General features: G+C 33.8%; 1 protein-coding gene across 2 annotated transcripts; it reads right to left on the bottom strand.

Annotated features, from left to right (window-relative positions):
- Positions 1-1700: 1700 nt before the first annotated feature.
- On the bottom strand, positions 1701-24329 carry LOC145725679 (uncharacterized). 2 transcript variants are annotated; one of them, XM_081974528.1, is made up of 17 exons: positions 24195-24329; positions 21330-21473; positions 19561-19688; positions 19350-19500; positions 19181-19292; positions 15451-15512; positions 15262-15388; positions 15099-15188; positions 12965-13084; positions 12611-12712; positions 10360-10556; positions 10218-10301; positions 10079-10156; positions 9809-10024; positions 9718-9753; positions 2225-2346; positions 1701-2077 (listed from the first exon to the last, which is right to left on the bottom strand). In XM_081974528.1, exons 2-17 carry the CDS (start codon positions 21458-21460, stop codon positions 1992-1994), a joined length of 1842 nt encoding a protein of 613 aa, XP_081830654.1. In that variant the 5' UTR covers positions 21461-21473; positions 24195-24329; the 3' UTR covers positions 1701-1991. The 2 variants fall into 2 exon arrangements, with proteins under 2 accessions (XP_081830654.1, XP_081830649.1); XM_081974523.1 differs by having other exon boundaries at positions 10360-10559.
- Positions 24330-26796: the final 2467 nt, after the last annotated feature.

Raw genomic sequence — 26796 nt, forward strand, 5'->3', positions numbered from 1 at the left:
CGATTAAATTTACCGAATAAAGATACATGTTTTATTTGTATGGTAAAACATTTGATTTATCTTTTGTATGATTTTTTAACCCATTCTGTTTATAAAGGTTCGCGGTTTATAAATGTTCACCTAAAATGGGAGAATTGAAATGTAATTTTGCTAATCTTGTGTTAAATTCAATACTTTCGAATTTAAAACAAGAGAATTAAAAAAAAACATTTTTTTTTTTTAAATTAGTAAATATCGTAAACTCCCCTTAATCGCCAAACTGGCGAAAACGTTTAGAGATATTGACCGCAAGACTCGATTAAGGCTATTGTAAAACGTAAAATTTTTTTTTGCGATTATTTCCTTCCTATCAATTTTGACCAATCGCTATCAAGAATTAGTATAACAAATGTAAATTTTAAGTGGAAAAATCACTTGTCAACAACTGTCAAATAGCGTTATTCAGTACAGTGTATTCAGGTTGGAGGAAGACATTTTGAACAATTGTTGTTATAATATCAAGTACAAAAGGCAAACATTAGATGCATTAAATCCTATTTGTCCACGACCAACCAATAATGTACTAATATTCAGCGTGTTGACAGAAGCTAAATGAAGGTCATATAGCGTCAGAGTGATTAATGAAGAGGAATAATGATCATTATTCCCTCTCGACCTAAAGGTGGTTGCACACCAAGCATAAAACATGGGATATGCCGTATTTCTTGCATGTAGACATCCACTTATGTCTTTGCAATTACTGCTAATTCAGAATACCATTTTCTTAACAAATACACCGCAATAACACAGTACAGGAGTTTGCCAAATCATTAGGTAAATTCCATAATTTATATTTGAAATATTTTTGGTGTATGACCGTCCTTAGTTCTGTGGTTTTTTAAGTTGACATTGACAACGTCAGTGCCCTTGTGGTCGTAGGCGGCAACGCTGGGGGTGCGTTCAGAAATAGGGCTGGTGTGCGCACCGTGGCCTTTGTCACATGCCACCATATAGTTATGTAAATAAATTGTTCACGTGATCCATTTTTTCCCAAATTCTGTCACGACTTGTACACCGACGGCCATTCTAAACGCGATCCTAATCGTATTGAGGTTGACATTTCAGTTGTTATGGCGGATTTGAGAGATTACCTATATTATTTATTATCTACATAAAAGAGTATCAACTTCTAATTTGCCTGCACTTGTCATTAGTGGTAATGGACAGTGGTCGTGGACAAAGTATAGTATTATCCTCGTTTTTTATGGCCATTAATCCCACGGGAGATTTGCGGCCCTCGCCTGCGGCTCGTGACGTAAACATCCCCCTTAGGGATTAATGGCTATCATAAAAAGCTCGTTTAATAATATACTATTAAGCAATTCATCGTCTTTATAAATTTTAACGTGTTTTAGGGCCTTAGTGCCGTAGTGACAGTTTTCCGGACATGGGTCCCTATACTCAAATGTTTTCTACTGTTGCACTGAATAACCCCTAGACGTTTGATCCCATAGTTCTGAAACAAAATAATCGAAACATGTAAAAAATTTAAAAGTGATTGCCATATGTCAATTTGACCTCAGATTTTGACTATTCAGGAAAAATACTGCAAGTTTTCTAATTTAAACTAATTTATGCTATCAATTTATCCAAATTAACAGAGTGATCTATTAATATAGGGTTTCACTAAGTAATAAAAAAATAAAAACATGACACTGAAATATTGGAAACTTAAATACCGTTTTTATTTTAATATACAGCTTAAAAAATTTCATACTTTAAATTGACAATGATTAAAAATAGCCTAGACAGTTAACCTAAAAATTGACTAAACAATACCTTGACATGTGAAGTAAAACAACTATTATTCCTTCCTACAATGCTAAATTGATAAAATTATTATTATAATTACAAACACCTTACCCATATTAATGTATTATTGAAAAAAAAAAAATAGATTAAAGTTCAAGAAACCATTTTGGAACATAGTTAACTTGTGTCAATGTCAAAACTTACGAAACAATCTTCAATTCAGCAAACTCCAATTCTGAAGAGTTTTCGGCGGGATGCAAACTAACCAACTGTTGTTTGCACAGAACTATAAAAACACACGCTATAAGTATACGTTAAAAAAATAGAAACACCAAAACGGAGTTCTAGAAAAAATTAACAAGCAACACATAAAAACAAGCTATAACAAAAAAAAAGGAAACAAAAAGTCAAGATAGCATTCTAACGGTCTTACCCAATAAACTGGCAAATATTCTTCCCATATGACGTCTGGTAACGGGTTCACCTAGCTCTCTGCAAATTTCCAATGGCGTTAACTTATTGTTAGTTTGCAGAACGTTGTGAATTCTAGAAGCCCTAAAAATAAAAAATATAGCGTCACAAAAACTCACAGACAAAAATACAGAGTGATTTAGGGTCATGATATACCAGGTGTCTTACTTCTAATATAGTTGAATTTTTTTCTTTTCAGAATGACGTCATCCTGTTATATCTTTGTTTCTCGCATATCCAACATATGAAATGAACAATTTAAGCAAAAAAGGCACGTTGTTGAGTTTGTCATCCTGTCTAATTAAAAACGTTGTGATTTGCTGTCACTGATTTAAATAAATATCAAAGTTATAAAAACGCCAGTATTATTTCGAAACGCGCCATTTTTTCAATGCATTTGAAGGTTAAAATTTGTGATCTAATTTAAGACATGCGTAGTTTTTCACCTACTATTCTCAAAGGGTAAAATTTTGACTATATGCATAGTAGTAGGTGAAAAAACACGCATGTCTGAAATTAGATCACAAATTTTAACCTACAAATTCTCTGAAAAATTAGTGCGTTCGGATGTGATTGATGATCAAGTGCCTTAAAAATCACATGATCATGAGAGTTTCAGTTTAATCATCATTCATTCAGTGAATAGATGTGCTTTACACTCACTTAAAGATCTCTTCTACTCCTAATAACATAATGTATTATTAATGTTCATTGATTTTGTGTTTTGCACAATAAAGCGAAAATAGTAATTTGGCATACCAACATTACCAACTTCTTTGTTTTTCATAAAAGCGGTTATTTTGAAACTTTTAAAGCCTTTGATGCTCTATCATACACATTGGAATAATCAATGGGGATGACATCTGGAAAATGTTTCTTTTCGCACTCCAAAAAAAGCAGCACATTTAGAATTAGCATTTGGGCTTGCTCATTGTAGCGCAGCATTTTTATACCTTTGATATTTGTTTATATCAAAGTGACAGTATATGTCAACGTTTTTAATTCGACAGGATGACAAAATTAATAACGTGCCTTTTTTTGCTAAAATTGTTTATTTCATATGTTTGATATGCGATAAACAAAGATGTAAAAAGATGACGTCATTCTCAAAAGGTAAAATCCAACTATATCTCAGAAAATATAATTGAGAGAGCTTTAATTAAATGGAGGCAAAATTGCGCATTTAATTGCAAAATAATTTGTTAAAAAAATTACAAAATTTTTATATCCGACAAAAACCGAAAAAGTCAAATTTCGATTTTCTTTTTTACCACTTTAGTATTGATTGTTTTGAAAAATCAATGGGGCACCTTCTGGAGGCAGTTTTTTATGCTGTCCAAGAAAATAATTTTAGTTTTCAGCTCCGACGTCCATCAACTACAATTTTTCAAATACGGATCTGAACCTTTTTTTTTCGTTTTTTAGTAGCGACAACCCTGCCGAAACTAATGATGTCACAGTTATTAAAAAAATATACCTAGTTTATTACGTACTTGGTACTTTAAGTTTCTTAAATAAAATAAGCAATTGAAATTGATATACGTATTGTCATAATGAGTAGATAATTTTGTTTGATACAATTTAAATTAGGTTCATTCCTCCTTCGAAAAAGAGAGTTTCTAATTGTACTTCTCATTCATTAAAAAAAATATATATGTTTGGTTAATTGAGTTTTGATGAAACAGCTTAAACTTTATTTTTAGTGTTAAAAAAGATCAAAACCAAATTATTAAATCATATCAAACTAATTATGTGTTGCTGCTTTTTGGCCAAAAAGCAGAAATACGTGTCGCCGGGTTATCATCCTTGTTCCTTACTGCTTCACTTTTTTTGCGGATTTTACCCAAAAAATACTTTCCTGTCATTCATTACATCCGCCTTGAACTCTTCCATGATAACATTACACTTTTTTCATATTTTTCCAAATAACCGAGTTACGCTTGTCTAAACTTGGAGGTTTTCCATTATTTTTGTTTTCATATTTTTTTAAGAATTACCAAAAAGAAATGAGATTTTATGTTCAACCCGGTTCTGACAATGGTTATAACTTTTAACCGTTTGTTTAGTATCTCGTGACATTTCCGCCATATTTTGACATGTTTTAATTGTTTTATTCCTACCAGTTTATAAAAGATTACGTGAATTTTTGCCCGGCCATTTCGATTTGCCTTGTTCTAATAGTTATTTATACAGCAAGTGACTTAAACCATTTTTTATTCACGAAAAGAACAATGGAGTCGTCTACCACATATAAAAATTTTAAAATACCTGCCTTACAACGAGCTATTAGGTCTTACATTTCAATATTACATCCCTAGTAACTTTCTAAAAAGCTTAAAGTTAAAATGAGTCGGGTACGACCACTGTGACGTAGAGAAAGCCCTTTCAATTTCATAACGTACGTGAAAGTCAGGACGCAAATTACTCATTCCACAGCTTTCGGCTTTTTCGGCTGCTCTCGTAAAAATATCTTATTGGGACAGCTCCTACAACTTTTTGAACACGTTTGAACAACACAACGCTTAAACTGCATTTTTTCCAGCAGAGGATAACTTCCTAAACACAAATCACTAGAAAATAAACTGTTGACGTTTGGTTAAAATTTGGGCCTGGGCCTTTTCTACGTCACAGATATATGGTGTACCAAATAAGTATGGTTTTCACTGAGGTTTTTTTCGCAGTAAAATGTTGGGTTGTTTAAAAGGAAAAAATAGGTGTGAAATATTTGTTTGATTGCAGAAAAACCATTGTAGGTCGATAGCCGTTTTCCTCGGAAATAAAGATTGCTTATATGTATACAGGGTGTTCCGTAAAGAATGCGCCAAAATGCAAGGTTAGATTCTAGACGTCAAAATATTAGGATTCTACCAAACATGCTTTAATAAAATAAAGGTAAAGAATAAGTAGTCCATTTTCTTACAGTGGAGGGGTATGTATGAATGTAGGGGGGTGATTAACCACTGCTCGACATTTTTCGAGCACCTCATCAGGAGCTCAGATGAAAAGACCCAGGTTTGTTGATTTTACATTAGAGAAAAAATTAGACATTAAAGTACAAAATTTGAAACATTAACAAATCTTATTTTGGATAAAAAATTGTTACACGAAAAACTTTAAAATTTAATTTAAGTTTATTTTTATTTTTTAATCTAAATTTTTCTCTAATGTAAAATCAACAAAACTGGGTCTTGCTGTCTCGCCCTTTGTAAAACGACAGTAGGCGCACACGTTTTTCATCTGAGCTCTTGATGATGGGCACTTATGTGCTCGAAACATGTCGAGCAGTACCTCCTCAGTAACATTTGAGGACTTAATAAATTTATTGTGGAGAAGGCTGTGTGGTTAATCACCCCCCTACATTCGTACCTTTAATAAAATGTTGCTCCTCTTCGATATACAGGGTGTCAAAGTTTTTCTTTATTTTTAAAATTTATTTAATAATTATTGTAAATATCATCGTAGATACATGAAATTTTCGGAAATTCGAATTTGATGTCGTTTTTGCGTCAGCTGAGAGAGGGCGCTAGTTACGCGTGATTCTGATGTTATTTTCATCTAAAACTCTTTTATAGGACGTCCTAGCAGAATTTAGAGTAACGCATTCGATAGATCGATTCCTTTTTCCGAAGAAAAGGTATCCTTATTTGAAATCGATAGAATGAGCCAATTTGGTGATATTTGACATTTAACAAATTGTAAACCTAATGAATGAGATAGATGTTGATTAAATACGAGTACTTCACGAAAAATCAATAAGTAATACTTTCAGACCTCAAAACAATAAGAATTGCGTTAGCTTAACTCTATGGAAATCCCTCTCCTTTAGACTATGTAGTACTAACTAGTACTACTAACTTTGACACCCTGTATATCAAAGAGGAGCAACATTTTATTAAAGCATGTTTGGTGGAATCCTAATATTTTGACGTCTACAATCTAACTCTACCCTTGCTTTTTTGCCGCATTCTTTATGTATAGTATATAATATCTTTATGTATAGACAGGGTGGTCCAGTTTTAATTGTCAGTAATTCACCATTCGATAGCCCATCAAAAAATAAGTTAACATGCATTATGTCATTTTTTAAAAAAAAATGCTTCCTAAGAAAGATACACTCCCAAATGTCAGTTTAAAAAATGTTTTTTTCGACTACTGACTTTGAAAGTGGTTATTTGCCGCACGTGTACAGAAAGTGAATAATTTTCTGTCCTAGAGCGTTTTCGCTTTCTACTAACAATCTACCCACCAACTTTTTCGGCGTTTTCATAATAACGCTTGACATACCGGTTTGAAATAAAGCCATTCCGTCAAAGTGATTTATCGGTGACAATGAGTTCGAGCTACGAAAATGATGTGAATTGTCCTTCTACTCCACCCCACAGCAGTCGTCGAAAAAATATCTTCTATATTTCGAGCCAAAAGTACTTTTGCCGCTTTTTTCAGCTCAAGCTGCAATTTTCATGTGCAAGCGGCAAATAACTACTTTCCGCTCTTAATATAGAATATACTATTTTTGTCATATCTGTCAGACTGTTAGAACAATTTTGATCAAATTTGGAACAAGCACTAATGAAATTAATACTGATTACGTAGTGTTCATGATGTTTGTCAAAATTGTCTAGTTGGGTAGATACAGGGGGGTGGATTTCATTCTCCTTCCTTATTTTCTGCGTCACTAGCCATTTTTCAAAGATGACACTTTTTTTAAATTCTTTGTTAAATTTGGAAAAGAAAGTATTTCTTGTAAAATTTTGATTTGAAACTTCGTCTACGAAATAATTGAGTTATTACGTTTTAAAATTCAAAAAAACACTGATACCTGAGCGGGCAAAAACTGGATAGTTTATCTTATAAACATTGAACTGAAACAGTTCGTCACAGGTTCGTCCTTCAAAAAATAAGTTGACATGTGCTTTTTGTCATTCTTGAAAAGAATTCGTTCCCAGGAAGATACAGTCGTACTACTACTACATACAGTCCTCCAAAGTTTAGCTTCAAAAATCGTGTATTTTTGTCATAATTCTGAGACCGTGAAGCAATTTTAGACCAACTTTGGTACAAGTACTTATAAAACTGATACTTATTACTTGACGAAAGTAACTTTAGTCTAAGTTGTGCGTGTCAATACAAGATAAATGGTTCATATTTTAAGCTACATTAATTTTTATACCTCTATACTTCGCTCAAAGGGATGATAATTGATTATAATATAGTATAGTATAGTAATGAGCATCAGTTTCAAGTCCTTGTACCAAATTTGATCGGTTTTCAATTTAAACGGTCTGAGACTAGGTACAAAAATAACGATTTTTCTGAGCTTTAGAGGGCTGTATTTCTTTTAGAATGAGGTCTTTTAAAAAATGACAACATACATGTCCACTTATTTGAAGGAGAAACCACTTCTTGCAGATTTATTACTAAAATGTTACAATTTTTGGCTGCCCAGATATCCCTCTTTTTTTGGGTTTTAAAGCGTAATAACTCGGTTATTCCGTAAAAGAAATTTTGCACGCTACGAATGTGCATTATGAAAGTGAGATGTATTTTATGAAAATAAAAACACAATTTGCTTGAAAACCAGATACGAAAGAAATAAATGATACAAAAAACAACATGGCGCACTAGAAAAAAATCTGTGGGGCTAAATCTAAAACAACATTTTTGGAATATAGTTTATATAGCAAATAGTTTATATTATAATATACAGGTGTGGTAAATCCAAAACCGACCATAGGAAAACCGTGTTACGGACAGAGAAACGTAGATAATTAAATGCGCGGGACAAAGACAGAAAAGTGAACAAATATGAAGTAGGCCAGATTTTCAGCGCGCTGTGGCCAAACGCCAAGTATCCAATAGCGTCGACAAAATTAATTTTGTTGTTGGATTATTCCTAATTTATTATAGTCGGTAAGTGTGAGCTGTATTTAGTCCGATTTCTGTCAAATTTGTTTAACGATTTGAATGAAATTACTTATTTTTCATTTAGCAGTCGAATTGCTGTAGCGTTACGAGACCTCCCTATTGTAGTAATATTTCATTTGTCATCTGCGATTAAAATCTAACCTCAAATCCAGTCGGTAAAATCAGTCAGTTTGACAACACTGATGCAAAATTATAGCCTACTTAAAATTTTTGGAGGTGTTTTGTCTTTGTCACGCGCATTCAATCATTTATGTGTCTCTGTCCGTTACACGATTTTCCTAAGGTCGGTTTTGGATTTACCACACCTGTATAGCGATATAACGGGGGTTCAATAATTGTTATGGTCGTAGTTGGCTGAGGTTCTCTCGTTCTAGCATGAACGTAGGGCCGTTGATAAGTTCGTATATGGTTTGAAATCAAACCGGCGGATTGACAGCTGTTATACTATAATAATTGTTTGCAACGTTATCTAAGACATACGCTTTTTGTGACAATTGGCATCCATAGGCGACCTGACCATACCAATTATTGAACACCCGTTAGTTTTTATATCAAACACATGATGGGCCATAGTCTGCCGGATGCGACACACCTGGCACAGAATAGAACTGCCAGGAAAGAGACAATCAAGAAAATTGATACATAATGTCACCATACAAACTCTCTCGAGAGCAAAGCACTGAGGAGCAAACTACAGTTTTTTTTGACGTAGAATACGTGGTTAAAGTTTGCGTATTAAAACCTGAAACACCCTGTACACATTTTTGTATGTCAATAGATAGCCAATGAAATGGTCTTTCTAAAGATATGACAACACTTGTTAGTAGATTAAACCGTTTGGCCGCTAGAGGGCTTCAAACTTAACCAATTTTTCACTCAACTTTGAGAATCTTAGGAATGCGAATTTTGACCTGCAAAAACCGTTTGAGAACCTCTTGTAATACTTTCAAGACTCAGACGACAGGTGATATTTATTTGATGTTTTACTCATGAGGCGTATTTTGGCGGCAGTATTAACCTGAGTTTTAAGATGTAGTAACATAGGCCATCTTTTTTCATAAGAATGAGTTAAAATGAGACATGCATTGTAAACACTCCAGTAAACACTGACCCCAAAATACGTCTATGGCTTCGAATCAACAATAACAATAATTTATCGCTTATTCCAAATCTGCTAAAATAAATAGGGTGTCCCATTTAATAAAAAATATATTTGGTTAATATCTTAATAACGATGTGTTTCAGAAAAAAAAAACGGATTAGATATTAGGATTCTACGTTAAATTTTGTATGGAAAACCATTTGTGGTTCTTCTGCGTCGCTAATAATAAAATTTCAAATTGTCATATTTTCAAAATTACCCTGTAGCTCAGAAAAGGGGGCAGCTGTGGAAGGTACGACTACATCATCGTTCCTTTGGCAAAAACCGCATTGCATTGCATTTTTTTTAGTTTTGAAGTTACCCCATAAAACCATCGAATTTTAGATACCCTGTACATCTCGTCCGTACAATGTATTGCTAGAACTTACCAGATAGTGCCAAATAATTGTTTCTCATCGCTGGTGCTGCAAAATTATTAATTAGTTATTGAACGCATTTATTTAAATCGAAAAATATTACCTTTCAGGTGCCACGGTCTCTTGTATTGGTTCGTAGCGCATTTCTTCTTTTGTCATCTGCTGTGGTAGCGACATCTGAGGCATTTGCTCCATTATTGGAGCCTCGGGAATTTGTTCTATTATTGGACAAGGTTGTTCGTCCATTATATCTGGAACATGGCTGAAAGGTAGGGGTACAGCACTGGTCGGACTTGCAACAGAAACAAGTCGAGGCTCTCTACAAAAAAAAAATTATAACAACTCTACATACGTTTATATTATATACGCTTACAGTCTCTTTCTTTTGGTGGGAGTTTCCAAACCAGCACCATGGGCCGCCGGAGGCATATTTTCCGAAATGGTTTTTTCCCTGTAAAAATTAACTTTTACGTCAACTTTGGATGTAAAAGTTAGAGTAAAAGAAAACTTACTCGGTTTGTCGTCTTTTTTTTGGAGTTAATGAAGTTTCTGATGTCAACAACGGGGTCCTCAACTCGGTGCTTTGGAACAGTGACCTATTTATCAAATCTATGAAAACCGCGGCTCTATAGATTGTAAGTTACAAATACTTACCCATACGGCCCCGAAGATGCTTTTCCAGATTCACTTGGGACGTCATTCTGACGAGCTCTATCAATAGAAAACTCTTCAAGTATGTTATCCAAATCTGGCAGACCAATGGTAAACTCTTCGGGTATTTTTTCGAAATCTGGTAGTAGAAGAGCGAAACGAGCAATATCATCTAGTATATCAGCGCCGTTGAGTGCGGCCTGCTTTATAACAAATTTAACTAGTTAAGTAGATTCATAAAAATCTGATTACTTAGTAAGTACACTTTCTACCTCATAAAGTTTATTACAGAATAGATAGAAGCAATAGAAGTTTTGCACCAAATTTATTTTGGGTTGAAAATTTTCTGAACATTAGCGATGATTTAGAAACGTACCGATAGTAAATTCACAAAAAAAATCGTCGCCTTCTACGTAAAAATGAGGACACGCAAAAACAGCTCATACGTCACGAGGCACGTCTCGTCGCCTGGAATACTCCAGCAAATTCGCGACCGATCCGATTTTAATACCATTAATTCCTTGATTAATTCACTATCAATTATTTCTTGTTTTGCATACATCGGAACCTATGTTTTATACTTAAATTATTTTTGTAATGTTTTAGATATATTCCCTTATTAAAAAAAGTTTACAACGGCATCAAGTGATTCCAAAATGGGTGAAGAAGGATTCCTAAAAAGCTCAATCTAATAATAAATTTGCGGTAAAATCGTTTAAAATTGCTGATTTACTATTTAAAGACGACACATCACATCTCTGTATTTAGAAATTTTGTAGATTTTCGAAGTAAATGAATCGTAAATTAAGTCGCTTTACTGATTCCCAGATATATTATAGAGATATTTGAGTATTTTTGAGCACAACTTTAACCCCGATTTTTATATTTAAAAATATGTCTAATCTGCAGAACAAAAGAATTGCAACAAATCGAGGAAAAATACAGGCAGATTTTTAATTAAATAGATAATGGTAGTGATTATTAATTTCCTTAATTTAATACATATCTATTAAAACTTTTTCACAGAAATGTAGCACTTATTCTTGTATCAGAAACCAGAAATCTTTAAATACTATCAGAAACCTCCCAAAAATTGTCAAAGGACTCTAACTACTAGTGTCCTAAACCGTAGAAAAATCGTTTATTAAAGCCAGAAGTCTCTAAATAATATCGAAAACCTCCTAAAATGCCCAGAAGTCTTTACAAATGTCCTAATCTTTAGAAAAATGTCTTAAAATGGCAAGAGGCTTCTAAAAGCATCCTAACCCTTAGAAAAATCGTTTATAATGGCCAAAGGCTTATAAATACTATCGAAAACCTCCTAAAAATTGTCAGAACACTCTACGTGTCCTAAACCATAGAAAAATCGTTTAAAATGCTTAGAACCCTCTACAAATGTCCTAAACTTTAGAAAAATCTTTTAAAATGGCCAGAGGCTTCTAAATACTATCGAAAACCTCCTAAAATGCCAAGAAGTCTCTACAAATGTCCTAATTTTTAGAAAAAGCTTTTAAAATGGCCAGAGGCTTCTACAAACATCCTAACCCTTAGAAAAATCGTTTATAATGGCCAAAAGCTTATAAATACTATCGAAAATCGTTTTTATTGATCTAAATATGACATATTGAGCGGTTTTGGAAAAAACCTTGTCTTTTTGTTAATTTTCAAAGTACGAGAGCAGTTCTTTGAATGAAGGATTTTATTCAAAAATAAGTTTCAAATGGACAATTTGTGTCTTTTCAATGTCTAAAAGAGTTCTTGTCTTCAAATAATTTATTATTATTAATTAACAAAAATTAGCAAATGAAAATTACCAGGCGGTTCAAACCGTTGTGAAATTGAGTAAAATAACTCGAAATTGATAATCTTTGATTGTGTTAATAATATTTATTATTTTTATCGTTGGATATAGCAACTCAACGTTCATGTAATTGTGCATCGTTTTATAAAAACTACATCTTTTCGAAAACGCGATCAATCCTAGCGGGATGACACAAGAAATTATTTTTATGTGAAAATAGTTGTTATTCAGTAATTTGACTTAATAAAATATCTCAAAATCACTTATTTATGTAAAATATACACTTAGTGACAAATTAAAAGCGTTTCCATTCCAACTTATTAAAGTATACTGAATTTTATAGTTAGGGCAAACTGATTCGAAAATACTGAAGAAAACCAGGGTCAGGTTCAGGGTCTTTCCTTTGAATATGTATGTCTCAAGCGTTTTAGTTTAGGATTGTATAATAGTTACCTGGTGTTTAAAAATTTTGTTAGGTCGACGTCGTCCTAATTTTTGAATGTATAATAACTTGTTGTAGATGCTTTTAGCTGGTCTAGTTTTCGGCGCTACTTGCTGAAAAAGAAAATAATAAAGAGTTATATTTATCACCTGTGATCACATGTTTAAATGACCCTTTGAGAGCAAAGATCAAAAAAGGATCAGGAAAAACAACCCTTTATTTGTCAATAAAAACTGGCATAGTAAAAAAATTGCATTTCTAATATTAAAATTGCCCATTCTAAAGCAATGAAACACATTTACTATTAAAATATTTGATACTGCGATACTAGTTATTACAATATTAAAAACGGCATTTTTGCTCACCTGTGGTACTAGAAACTGCTCTTCGTCATCAATAGTCGTTTCCCTTTCGCCGACTGGTTCTTGTTGTACCTCTTTTACGGGTTCTTGGGCCGGAACCTCCGGCACAACTTGGATCTCATCCTAAAAAGAAATGGTGCGTCAGTATAGAGATATGCAGGATGGACCACAATGAACCGTCGCAATCCGTTACAGACAAACCGTAAACAACATTGTTCTGAAAAGTTGGCAGCAAGTTTCTAATAATATAGTAAAACCAGTTGATGTGAAATTTAATCATTGCAGTTTCAAATAAAGTTTAAATTTTTTCGGAAATCCGGAACAGTTATTTAGCTAACTAGTGTGAAAAAAGGTATTTTTCCGTACGAGACTGCAGTTTTCCGAGGGACGCAAAGTGGAGTTCGGACAAACAGTTAAAGAGCAGGAAAGATGCTTTCCGCATGTGTTAAGCACAACATTTTTTTAAGTATCAAAAAGTATCTGTTTTCAAAGATGATTAATAAATAAATAAAATGCTTTTATAGTTGAAATACGTCAAATTGTTTGAATTAAAACTTACTCAACAACGCAAAGGAGCTAGTCGACACAAAGAAAAAAAATAAAATTTACAGTACCTAGAATAATTTTAAATACTGCTAGACCGAAAGTACCACCTTCCTATCTATTATTATTCCTCATTCACTCAATCATTGTCCATCAAAGCCCAAAAACTCCTGAAGTGAATAGGGTTCAACATCACATAGGTACTTCTTTAAAGAGTTTTTGAAAGCCTGAATCGAGTTAATTTCCTTTATCCTTGCAGGCAGTTTATTGTATATGGTTATCATTGAGTACATGCAGTTTGTTTCCATTTTGTTGTGTTGATGTCCATCGATGCTTAGGACAATTGTACAAGTGGTATTTATTGCAAGTACCGTGATCATGTGTAATGAATGGCTGATAAAAAAAATGTCTAAGATGTTTCTTGAGGAAAATTAGGCACTCGAACACATATATGGCTGGAACAGTGAAAAACCCGTTCTGACGAAAAACTCCCCTACATGACTGTCTAAATGACATTACCCTAAAACGCAACTCCATATCTAAGCATCGAAATGAAATTGCTCAAGAAGTCTGGCCTCCTCGACCACAGCCAATATATCGTCACCGAACCGCAACTCAGAGGGAACCCAAAATCGTTCCTCTCATTAATGCATAATTTTTCAATATCTGTTTTATTTAAATGAACAATTTTATTATAGACAACCAAATACGCTAATACTATTTATATAGGGTGATTCACGGTGATGGTATATTAGAGAATGACCCAAATTACTTTTCGCTGACATTTGGGGTGTTTAGGTTGGGTCCAAACTCTCTTTCCAAAATACTTTCGAGTTTGCGGTGTTACCAGATCAGTCAAAAAGAACACCAAATTTTGATTTTTGAATGAATTTGTCAGCAAAACGGTAGTCTAAACATTAATTAAAGTAAAAGTGGTGAAAAACCACGCAACCTTCTCCACAATATACGAGTATTTATTACACCCTCAAACTCATCAGAATTTATTATCTAGAAGTGGTAAGGCGAGTTGTAAAATGTATACGCGTACTTGTAAATTGGTTCTTTGGATACTGCATAAATAGGTACGCTACATTTTCTTCTCTAATTTAGAACAAAATAAATCAAGTATGATTAAATAAGAAAACATCAAGGAAAACTAAAAAAATAAATATTTTAGTTGCACTGAAACAACTCAATTAATTGCAATAAAGACACACATGCCCAAAATAATTAGAAACTTTGAAAATGTTCCCAATTTCTCTAAAGACAATATTGAGCGCTTCTTATAGGTAATTCCTTTTTATAATTTACATATCACAGTCAGTTTTTCCCAGTTCATGTGAGTGAAGTTGGAATAAAATAAGCATTTAAACAACGAAAAAATCCAGTTTCGTATTTTAAAAAGAAAAAGAAGTTATTGTCGATATTTCATAAACATAACAAAAATTGGAAACCACAGTCTGTTCACAATCTTTATGGATCTAGTTAATCCATGAAATTTTGACGTTTTAACCCGCATATTTTTGTCAATATTTTTTTAAGTTTTAGCAATGTTGTCAACTACTAAGAAAAATGTAACTTTCTAGAGACTTACCATCATTTGTTCAGGTGGTGCAGTACTGGCGGGTACTGGCACGGGCTCGCCATCAATTTCCAGCGGCTGAATAACATACTGAATTTCTTCCTAAATACGTTATAAATTTGGTTAACTAAGAAACTAATAATACAACTGTTTTGTACAATAATTAGTTAATTACCTCAGCTGGTAACTCAGGAACTGCAACCGATGAAACGGCTTCCGTAACTTCTCCGCGCGGTGCATCACGGTCTTCCTGATGAACTTCGACTTCAGTTACAATCACCTTAGGATTCACTTTTGTAACACTAAAAATACGGCCACTGTTTACTAAAAGTACCCCAATTGCTAATTCTTAAGTTATAATTACTTTTCAGTGTTTGAATCAATGTCCATCAAGAAGCCGCCCAAATCATCAAATTGAGGTTGGTCCTGGCAGTCAAATCATGAAAAGAAATTAAATAATAATTGGAGTTCCTATGAACGAGTTTAAACTACTGCGTTTTTTAACAGTCTTTTTTAATGGACGATAACGAATGCAAAATCGTTTATTAATGAGTCCCATTAATGCATGATTTTTCAAATGTTTTACTTAATGCACGATTTTATCATAGGCAACCAATTACTCTCAGTATAGTTCTATCTTTCTTTATTTGTACTAAACAGAAAGAAATACACTCACATTATTTAGTTGACAGTTAGCCCTCATTATCTAGTTTATTTAGTTGACACTATTACCGAGAACTAACTGTCACTGTCATTTTCAAGGGTGCCTATGACTTCGGTTTGCCGTGTCGCGTATACAACTGACAATTAGTTTTTTGCCGACCTCGGTGGCGTGACGGGTTAAATGCCCAGTCCGTCATCGAATAGTCGTGGGTTCGAGTCCCACCTCGGACATTGGAAAAAAATTTGTAACCAACTCTTATATTAATTGGCGATTAATAATCTCAATTTTACTACGACTATAACATCAAAGAACAAGAAATCAGAAATGGCTAAACACCAAAGACCTAGATGATAGTACAACCTACTAGAGAGAACAGAAAAAAAAAAAAGAACATGAAGAAGAACAAAAACGACACCTGAGAAAGAAAATGTATTGAAGTGAACAGCTACCTAGGAGGAACAAGATCATCGGAAACCTGGAAATTAATCACAAACCTAAAAACCAACACCGTAAATAAAGTAAACTTTCAACCAATTCAGATGAGCAAATGGTACCAACATGAACATGACTCACAACAACTCAAATAGAGTGTCATATCTTCACAAACTCTCCAAAAGGGTATCCAGCACAGGGCCCACCAGTGGACGTTAGCGAAGCGTCGATACGAAAAGCAAGTGAATCGATGAAAAATAAAAAACTAGGGGACCAGAAGGAATACCAGCGGAATTTGGGACAGCAAAACTCATAAAGAATATAAGGGAACTGTTTACCAGATATATTAACGGGGAAAGAATTCCCTCTAAACGGAAAGAAGCATGGATTACCCCGATTCACAAAAAGGGAAACGAAGATTGCTCTAACTATAGGTGTATATTTGTTACCAGTACAATGAGCCGTCTCTATGGGAAAGTTCTCAGAAACTTTATAGAGGAAGAGTACAGTCCTCTGGAAATTGAAGAACAAGCTGGTTTTCGAGCCGGCCGCTCTTGTCTGTGGCAAGTACTAGAGAGGTCCCGAATTAATGTCACGTTAATAGCTGCGGACAGACAACTATACGACCATTCTACATCTAAGATCAAATTGAGAAACAAAATCTCACAGCTTTCCAGTTACGAAGGGCTTAAGGCAGTGCTGTTGTCTCTCTCCCACACTATTTAAAATCTATCTGAACGAAGTTTTGAGGCGATGGAGAAGGTTATGTAGTGGGATGGGCATACAAATAAGTGATGACAGAACCTTATACACCCTGCACTTTGCAGATGATCAGGTTGTTATTGCACAAGACAAAGAAGACTTAGAGTATATGACAAGAAAGCTATTAAAAAAGTACGAAGAATGGGGGCTGTCGGTAAACCGTTCCAAAACCAAATATCTATGTATTGGAGACGACAGAGATGACCTTCACCCCCAAGAAAACGAAACGATAAGCTAAGCACTGAATATACATACCTGGGGACAAAAATTGATAACGGAGGTCATACAGAGAAAGAAATAGAGGACCGAATTATAAAAGGGAAAAAGGTGATAGGCTACCTGAACTCGATCCTGTGCTCCAAATGTATCTCTCGAGAAAAGAAGCACCTCTTATACCACTCAATATTCAAAAGTATAGTGCTGTACGGATGTGAAACCTGGCAATTAACAACAAATTTAGAGCGCCGGCTACTGTCTTTAGAAATGGACTTTTGGCGTAGATCAGCAAGAAGGTCGAGATTGGAAAAAATAACGAATGATAAAAGAGACAACTATAGTAGAAGAGATCCAACGTAGACAACTAATATGGTATGGACATGTGGAGAGGATGGAAGATACTAGAATACCTAAGCAGATCCTCAAATGGACGCCGACAGAAAGGAGGAAAAGAGGAAGATCCAGGGCGACATGGACCGGCGGAATAAAAAAAGCTATGTCGAAACGAAACCTGCAACCAGGGGACTGGAGAGGATGGAGTCTAGGAACCGGCAGGCGCAGGACGCTATGAAACCGCCTATATAATTTTTCTAACGCGTTCACGAGTTAAACCATTTGACAAATCAAAGAAAGAGTCCGTATTCTCAAAGAGACCGAAGCAAACATAAATCGAAGAAAAAAAACTCGAAGTCTACAGTCTCAACTATATTTTTTAAATAAAAAGGGGGTCTTAATGGCTACATGTTTCGCCTAAAAAGGCATCATCAGGCCATGAAAGTGTACAACGGGGACCGAACAATTAAAACACTAGAAGGCGGACAATACACACTGTACAGTTTACATTTCAGATTTCGGCCATGAATTCGGATGGCCGAAATCGTACAAAATGAATAAGAAGTTAAAAAGGCAATTGTGAAGAAAGAAAAAAAAAATAGAATTCATTTAGGCTATATTTGAAAAAATATATCAGAACATTCACGTTGCCCCAAAACGCATCCTGAACTTACTAAGTCACTTTAATATTACTCTCGAAATTCTTACATTTAGTTTAAAAAGTAAGCCTAAAACCCAAATAGATAATCCATCCAATAATTATATCCAAAATAAACATATTTTGGAATAATTTACAAAGATGTTTGTAAAATTTGATGCGCCAAATCTAGCATATGGTTTAAAGTTTTAAACTGTTTTTTTTTTGCGATATGTTGTGTGGTTCTGGAAAAAAGAAAGATCGGTAAGTACTTCAATTCATCATCATAATTCAGTTCATCTCTGCCAAAAAATATTAAATATATTTGAAATATTAAAAGTATAACAAGGAAAATCTTGGCTTGGTTTTAAAGTTTCAAAAAGACACTTTTAAGTCCCCCTTGGCAAAATAAACAAATTAAATACGATGCATTATAAAACAGCCGTAATCTGTAAATTATAATACATTATAATAAATATTAATCTAATTTTCCAACCTTTGCTACTTTTTCATAAAGAAAAGGTCTTTTAGAGTTTGTGTCATGGTGTCAAAACTAATCATGACATGATTGCTAGACCATTCTCATTTTGTTTATCAAAAATTAGGAATTTCTAAATAAATATCGTTTGAACAAAAAATTTTGTGTACACCTCGGCCGTGAAATAATTTTTTCGTCTTCAAGATTGTTGTCCTCGGCCGTAAGACGGCCTCGGACGTCAAACTTTCTTTCGACCGGAAAAATACCATTTCACGGCCTAGGTATTCAAATAACTCATCAAAAAAAATATTAAAATCGAGTGAATCAATTTGAAGAAACAGCCACTCAAAAAAGACCAAAGTTTTGCTGTCCCATTCATTTTGAAGTAAAAATCTTATTTTTCACAAATTTGATAGAAGTAGAAGCTAAGTTGTCAATTCTAGATCGATTTCAGAAACATTTATTTCATTTTTTTTTTGTTAGGATTTGACCAGTGATTTACCTCTTAATGTTTGTAAAAATATTTAATAAACAACCTGTAGATGGAAGTAATAAGAATAAAATAAACAAACCTTGGATTTCGGCGGTTCTTCTCGTAACGTGATATCTTCTACTCTGGCTTGAACTTTCGTCAATTCGACATTCTTCTCCGCATCTCTCAAATTGACTGCTCCGATTTCTTCCCTATTTAGAAACAATCAATACCTATATTTTTTTTAATTCCTACTAAAAATATCTCACCAAGACGAAGGAGTGTGTACTATATTCTTGGGAACACGCTTCTTCTCCTTAACATTTTTCTCTTTCTTATTATCAGAGTTAAGCCCAGACAAACTTTCTAGATACCTAATATGTTCAATTTTCTTCTCAATAGCACAACTACTAATTCTGGCTAAAATTAAAAACAAAAATAAAATTTTAATTACAACATCAAAAAGTGGATTCAAATCACCTTGGAGTTGTTCCACTTTGGCGCGGAAAACCAATACGGTGCCGTAAACCAACATCACGGCTAAACGCAAGGAAAATCGTTTTTTCGGATCGGGAGAGTTGCTCTCTATGAATCGCTGTATATGCTTGCTAACCCCCCCCAGACAAACTCCCATATAGATAATAGTTGTTGAATATACAGGATGTCCGGATTTAAGGCTCGACCGAGGGCTCGATTTATGAAAATAGATTATGTCAAAAACCGTGATCTTGATATCTTGACAGATCGCGGCGCTAGAGGGCGTTTTTCAAATTTTTAAAACTCTTCACAACTTTTTTGTTTATTAATAGATCGAAGTGAAACAAAAACATGCCTAAGGCACTTTTTTGATGTGATTCTAGTGGCGTGCTTAGTTTTTTGCTACTGCCTTCCGTTTTCTCAATAATTGACATAATTTTCTTATTTTAAATAGAACTCATAATCGAATATCTATAAAAAAAAAGGAATATTTTTAAACATTTACCACGATGTACTTCAGGAGGTATGTACAACAGTAGGTCTAAAAATAAACATCGAAAAAAAACAAAATGTATGACAAATCTCGTCCCTAGCAACAACCTAATTATTGAAAACTCTGAGGTAGAATGGGTAGATAAATACACATATCTAGGCCACGAGATAAGCATATCCAAAGCCAACCAAACATGCGAGATACAGAGTTATACTCTCCTGGGCGGCTTACGGCAAACTTAGAGACGTTTTCAAAAGCGACCTTCCAATATGCTTGAAAAGAACAGTTTTCAACCAATTTGTTCTACTGATTGTTACCTACGGCGCCGAAGCACTAACCCTTACCAAGGCTTCTGCTAAGAAACTAAAAGTAACACAGACCACATTAGAAATGAAGAATTACGCAGAAGAACAGGCGTGACTGATGTGGTCGTACATGCAGCTAAACTCAAATGGAACTGGGCAGGACATATGGCTCGCATGCAAGATGGCAGGTGGACAAAACGATTACTTGAATGGAGACCCAGATCCGATAAAAGAAATAGAGGAAGACCACCAACTCGCTGGACAGACGACATTACAAAAATTACAAAAAACTGGATTAGTAGCGCGCAAGACAGAAAAGAATGGACAATCAACTAGGGGAGGCCTATGTCCAGCAGTGGACGCAGAGGGCTGATTGATGATCATGATGAAGTACGTATGTCTATAGTTATTCCTACAAACCACTGAAATATGAAGTAAACTTGCAATGATTAACGGATATAAACCCAATAACAAATTATTTTTTAACGCTAGAAAATAATTATAATAAAATAAGAAAACAAAACCAACTTGAATAAACAAAAAAGTGTAATAAATCTGTTATTTTTAAGATGAACTATAGACATGTACTTCCATTGTAGTAAACGGCATAAAATGGACATTATTTTAAAGTCATAGCCAACTATCATTTCAATTTAAAATAATAAAGTTAGGTACATTTTTGAGAAAAGGAAAGACATTAACAGAAAACCAAGCACTCCACTAAAATCATCATCGAAAAAGTGCCTAAAGAATTTTTTTGTTTCACATTGATATTTTAATAAACAAAAAAGTAATAATAGTATAATGGGCAAAATTTGAAAAAAGATATCAAAATACGGTTTCTGCCATTGATCTTTTCTCAAAAATCGGCTTCTAGACATGTAGGTACACTAATTTTTCCTATCTAGCCAGGAAATGAGGTTTCCCTGTCAAAACACACTAAATCGGAACACCCTGTACAAATTTCGTCTTACCACAACTTAATCAGGTCTGCGCTTGAGATTTTATCTTTAGGGACCTCTTTAATTCCGCGAGTTGCAGCCAGCCAAGGCACGAAAAGGCCCATCTGATGCTGAGGGCTCAACAAAACTGGGTGGTAAAACATCCTGGACCGGATTCTAAAAAAATAAAATTATTTTAAATAACTAGGGTCAAGTGGGGTAAATGTAAATAGGAATAGGGGTAATTGTAAACGATAATATTATATTTAAAATGACCGTTAAAAAAATCCGCTAAACGGTGCATATTCGGGGGTAATATCCCTAGTGCATTTAATTTTTCCGGAAAAATTCGGAAAAACGAGTTTCTAAGTTGTTAAAACAAATTACTTAGAAACGAGTATTCCAATTTTTCCACAGAAAAAATTAGATGCACGAGGAATATTTGGTAAGATTATTTCCTGAGTTAAATAAACATTTTATTTTAATACAACATTTTTTTTTATTAAAACAATAAGAACAATAATTAATAAGAACAATAATTAATAAGAACAATAACTTTCAAGCTAGAAAGGGTAATTACTTCCAACTCATTTTAAATTACAATTAATATAAAAATTACAATTATTGTAGGTTACAGGGGTATTGTTAGCCATATCGGTTAGATTGTTTTTAATTATGTTTGTAGTAGCACTATTCTCTATGTTGCTGTGAGGAGTGTCAAACGATTGATGGTGTTGGCTCGAAGAAGTGTCTATTTTATGTTTTTTTCAACACAGCATAGAAACCATCAAGTTTGTTTTTACAAGGCAACTTGTCAAACTTGCATGAAATTTTTTCGAATTTTTTTTAGGAAAAACTGCTGACAGCTAAGTTGACAGTTGTTAAGTGATTTTCCACTTAAAATTTACTTGTTATACTAATTCTTGATAGCGATTGGTCAAAATTGATAGGAAGGAAATAATCATGGTAATTTGGTGCAAACGACTGCACCCGGTGTTTTCAGGGTGTTACAAATTCAAGGCATTAACATTGCTATCTCAGAAACTACAGTTGATAGAGCTTTAGATAAATGGAGGCAAAGTTGAGCATTTTATTGCTAAATAATTTGGTATAAAAAATTCAAAACATTTTCATTACTTTCGGAGATATCCGACCAAAACCGAAAAAGTCAAATTTCTATTTTATTTTTTTACCACTTTTATAGTGATTATTTTGGAAAATCAATGGCACCTTCTGGATGCACTTTTTTATGCCCTTCAAGAAAACACCTTTAGTTTTCAGCTCCGACGTTTCGTTTTTTAGTAGCTACAGACCTTCCGAAACCAATGATGTGTCACACTTGTCAAAAAAGTATACCTAGTGTATTACGTACTTGGTACTTTAAGTTTTTTAAATAAATTAAGCAATTGAAATTGATATGTTGCCATAACGAGTAGATAATTTAGTTTGATATAATTTAAAAATTAGGTTCATTGCTCCTTAGAGTACCTAGTACACTAGGTATAATTTTTTGACAAGTGTGAAACATCAATAGTTTTGGGAAATCTGTAGCTACTAAAAAATGAGTTGATGATGGTATCTAAAAAACGAAACGTCGGAGCTGAAAACTAAAGCTATTTTCTTGAAGAGCATAAAAAAGTGCCTCCAGAAGGTGCCATTGATTTTCCAAAATAATCAATAATAAAGAGGTAAAAAAATAAAATAGAAATTTGACTTTTTCGGTTTTTGTTGGATATCTCCGGAAGTAATGAACATTTTTTGAATTTTTTTGTTACCAAATTATATATGATATGATGTGATACATCATTTTAACCAGAAAAAAAGCTGAATTTAAAAATGCAAAAATCCAAGATATGAAAAAACAAAGCAAATGATGGTTTCGGAAAATCGAAACGTCGGATTCCAAATTTGACTACGCCATCTTGTAGAGGAGAAAAAGTGACTGTGACGATGTGACAGTCATTTTCATTTGTCTCTTCAAAGGAGTTTAGAAAAAATTAAGAACGTTTTTCCAAAATTTCGCTTTTTTCCAGATAATTACGGAAGTAGTGAGAATTTTGTATTTTTTTATGTACGACTTGTATAATTTTGAGTGTTTACAGCACCTGTTTTAAAGGCGGGAAGGACTAGTTCCTATCTAGTTTCTGGTTGGTAGGGCTAGCAACCCGGGAAGTAAATACCTGCTGTACTTACCGTTCAGCTGAACGGGAAGTAACATACAGGATTGAAGGGAATTTGTTTATTTTCATTTTATTTAATAATTAGGATGATTTTGTTGAAGCCGTACAAAAAATAGTGTAAGCATCACGAACAGTAATAGCTTTACTGATCTCAGACAAATTAGAGGCTTTGCTTCGCTCAGCCTCCAAACTTTGTCATCGATCAGTAAATTGCTAGGTACTTACCGCCATTTGCACCGTTGAACTTCAAGCCCAGCTTAAGTTAAGCATGGTCCAGACTGTGACTTTTTTAACTGTATTTTACACAGTCTGAACCGCACTTAACTTAAGCTTGGCTTAAAGTACGACAGTGCCAAACGGGGGTTAATATACTATAAAACGACATCTTACAAAGCTCGAAAATGCGCATCTTTGAATGCCCTAATTTAACAACCGACTTTGTATCTCTTCAACTCAAAACATGGCAACCGAACAAGCAAAAAGTCCGGCCTTAAATTAAATGAAAGTTACCAAAATCATTCAAGAAGATTCTTTCTTAAAAACTGATCACTTTCCTAATTTGGAACACCCTTTTATGACGCCCTATCTATGGTCAAATTCAAGCCAGGACACCACGAATCAATAATATTGATCCAATAAATTTAAACTCATCATGCAAATTTAAAGCATACCTATTATGTTTAGGAAATAAACAAATATTACGTTTGGCAGTACTTACCTACTTTAACAATGTACACACACCAAAACTGGATAAATTAAACAAAAACCGTAAACTTTGCTCCGGACTGTGGATACTGCAACTGCAAAAGTGCAAAACAAATACAAACGTTTTCCTGCCGACGACGATGATTGGCCAATTACGCGTCACGTGTCTTTGCGCCTGACTAATGTCATCACTGATTCCCGCCAACGGCCAACGGTTGTTTTTTCAAGAGTTTGCTACGTAAGATAGGCAACCAGTTAATCACATATACCTTTGAAATAGAAATATCCTAGAGAGAAACTATATCCTAGAAATAATAATTGAAAGTATTAAAACTTTGAAACGTAATAGAATAAATTGTAATTTTAAAAATAATAGAGGAGAAACTCGTTTTAAACATTATTACGTAATTTTACAGGCATTTTAAATAGGATTAGAGAACAGCTCAATATTTTTTGTTGAATTTTTTTGATTGTAGTCTAAGCAGCAATTAAATTCGTAAAAGGTCTGCTAATGTAACCGTTTGTCCTCAGTTTAACAACGCGTAAGTGCAAAAAAGGACTTTACCCTGGGTTACATACAAGATTTTTCTTTAAATCGACTTGTTTGATGACATAAGTACAGCAAATATACCAGGTGTCCAAGAGCACCCTGGACATAGGAGATTAACATGGGAAAACGGTTTTGTTTTTTTTGCGCCTGTACGGTTGATTTGATTGAAAAATCGTATTAATGAAAGTTGTAGTACCTATCACGGACTAGTTTTCTGTATTTTTTTCAGATCTCTAACTTGAGCTCTTTCGTCGTAAAACACGAACAAAAATGAGAAAATTCAAACTTTTAGCCTGCACTGTATAAGCGGTTGTCGAGCAACGGATAAACAGGTTATTGTTGCTGATACGGTTGCTCGGCAACCGCTTATACAGTGCAGGTAAAAAGTTTAAATTTTCCCATTTTTGTTCGTGTTTTACGACGAAAGAGCTCAAGTTAGAGATCTGAAAAAAATACACAAAACTAGTCCGTGATAGGTACTACAATTTTCATTAATACGATTTTTCAATCAAATTAACCGTACAGGCGCAAAAAAAACAAAACCGTTTTCCCATGTTAATCTCCTATGTCCAGGGTGCTCTTGGACACCTGGTATAGCATTTAGTGCAGAAAATACTTTATTGCACTAATACAAAAAAAAAGCACTTTTTGCACCAAAAATCATGAAAAAAGTGTACCTACTTTTTTTTCATGATTTTATAAAAAAACCTTTTTTGAGTCGTTTTCAGAAAATAGTTTCTTTTTAAGTGGATCTATCGGCCTTTTATTGTACATATGTATGTTATCATGTGAAAAATACATGCGAGGCATATATGACTAGCTGAATATGAATTTGAGAATATGCCTGGCATATATCCAGCTGCTGTACAAATTTAACTTTTTAAATATTCCAATAAGTAGATATGCCAGGGGTATATCTCAGAAGTGTATGTATAAACAGTATAGTTTGTTATAAATTGAAAACAGTTTCGTAAAATTGTTACAAGATTAACATTTCAAACTGAATGATTAAATGAGAATAATGAAAATATAGTATAAACTATAAATGGATATAAGAAAAGCAAAATATGATATATCTCTTATTTTAAAACCTTACATTGCATTCAGCCGTTGAGCTAATTCAAGCACAAGAAGATTACTACGCCTAAACCAAACCAAAACTACAAAAATTACTGAAATAACAAAAAAAAAATAAAAATTTTGAAATTTCCGTCTACATCAATGTTATTTTTAGATTCCTGAGAAACATGCCTGGCACATAAACTAAAGGGACAAAGTAATATACCAGGCACGTATTGGGAATATACTTTCATATACTGGGCACATATCTGGCATATATTTGAGAATATACCCCTGTCTGAAAGTAATTGCCAGGCATATTCCAGGCATACAATTTTGCTATGTGGGGTATTTATGAGGTCAAAATAATTCGATTTAGCACAACTTACTTTAGATGGAAAGTTAAGGGAACAGGGTGTCTAAGTTTTATTTTTAAAATACACTGTTTCAAATAACTTGCAATCCACTTTAGAGTTTCTGGATAAAATTAGGTATTCGAGAGTGCCAAATATTGATTATCTACCTACTCAGTTTTAAGCCAGCTTAATACAGGACGCCAACTCTACAACAAATGATTTGCTTTAAAATCACTCTAACTTTTATACATACAACAAAAATATACAACTGAAACTCGAGTATTACATATGTATATACTATAGTTGGTATCCTTAAGATCAACAGTTTTCGAGATATTTACAATTGAAGTGGTGCCATACATGATTGCAATTTGTAATCTTGAAGGATGGAGCCTTAGCTAATTTCTGATTGCAAGTGAGAAATTATTTCAACAAAATATTTCCGAATCGACGAATTGATCGAGAAATATCGGCCAAATATCATAACCAGGCACGAAGTTCAAATTTTTAATCTTACAGATTTTTGTGTATGAATAAGCCTTTTGAGAATGAAAAAATGGTAGATAACAGACAAATTATTCAAAATGCTGTTGAGACATTTTGGAACAATAATGGGTAGTTATTCCCACCAGAACTTACTGAACTTTCAT

The sequence above is a fragment of the Ips typographus genome, linkage group LG1 (genome assembly GCF_016097725.1).
Source record: "Ips typographus isolate SLU linkage group LG1, UJ_Ityp_2.0, whole genome shotgun sequence".
Classification (NCBI taxonomy): Eukaryota; Metazoa; Arthropoda; class Insecta; order Coleoptera; family Curculionidae; genus Ips; species Ips typographus.

Coding starts and splice junctions, on each gene's coding strand:
- LOC145725679 (XM_081974523.1), bottom strand. CDS start 21,460: ATGTTTTACCACCCAGTTTTGTTGAGCCCTCAGCATCAGATGGGCCTT. Junction 10,560..12,610: donor ACAAAATTTTTAAACACCAG/GTAACTATTATA, acceptor TTTGTTATAAAG/CAGGCCGCACTCAACGGCGC. Junction 2,078..2,224: donor AATATTTGCCAGTTTATTGG/GTAAGACCGTTA, acceptor GTGTTTTTATAG/TTCTGTGCAAACAACAGTTG.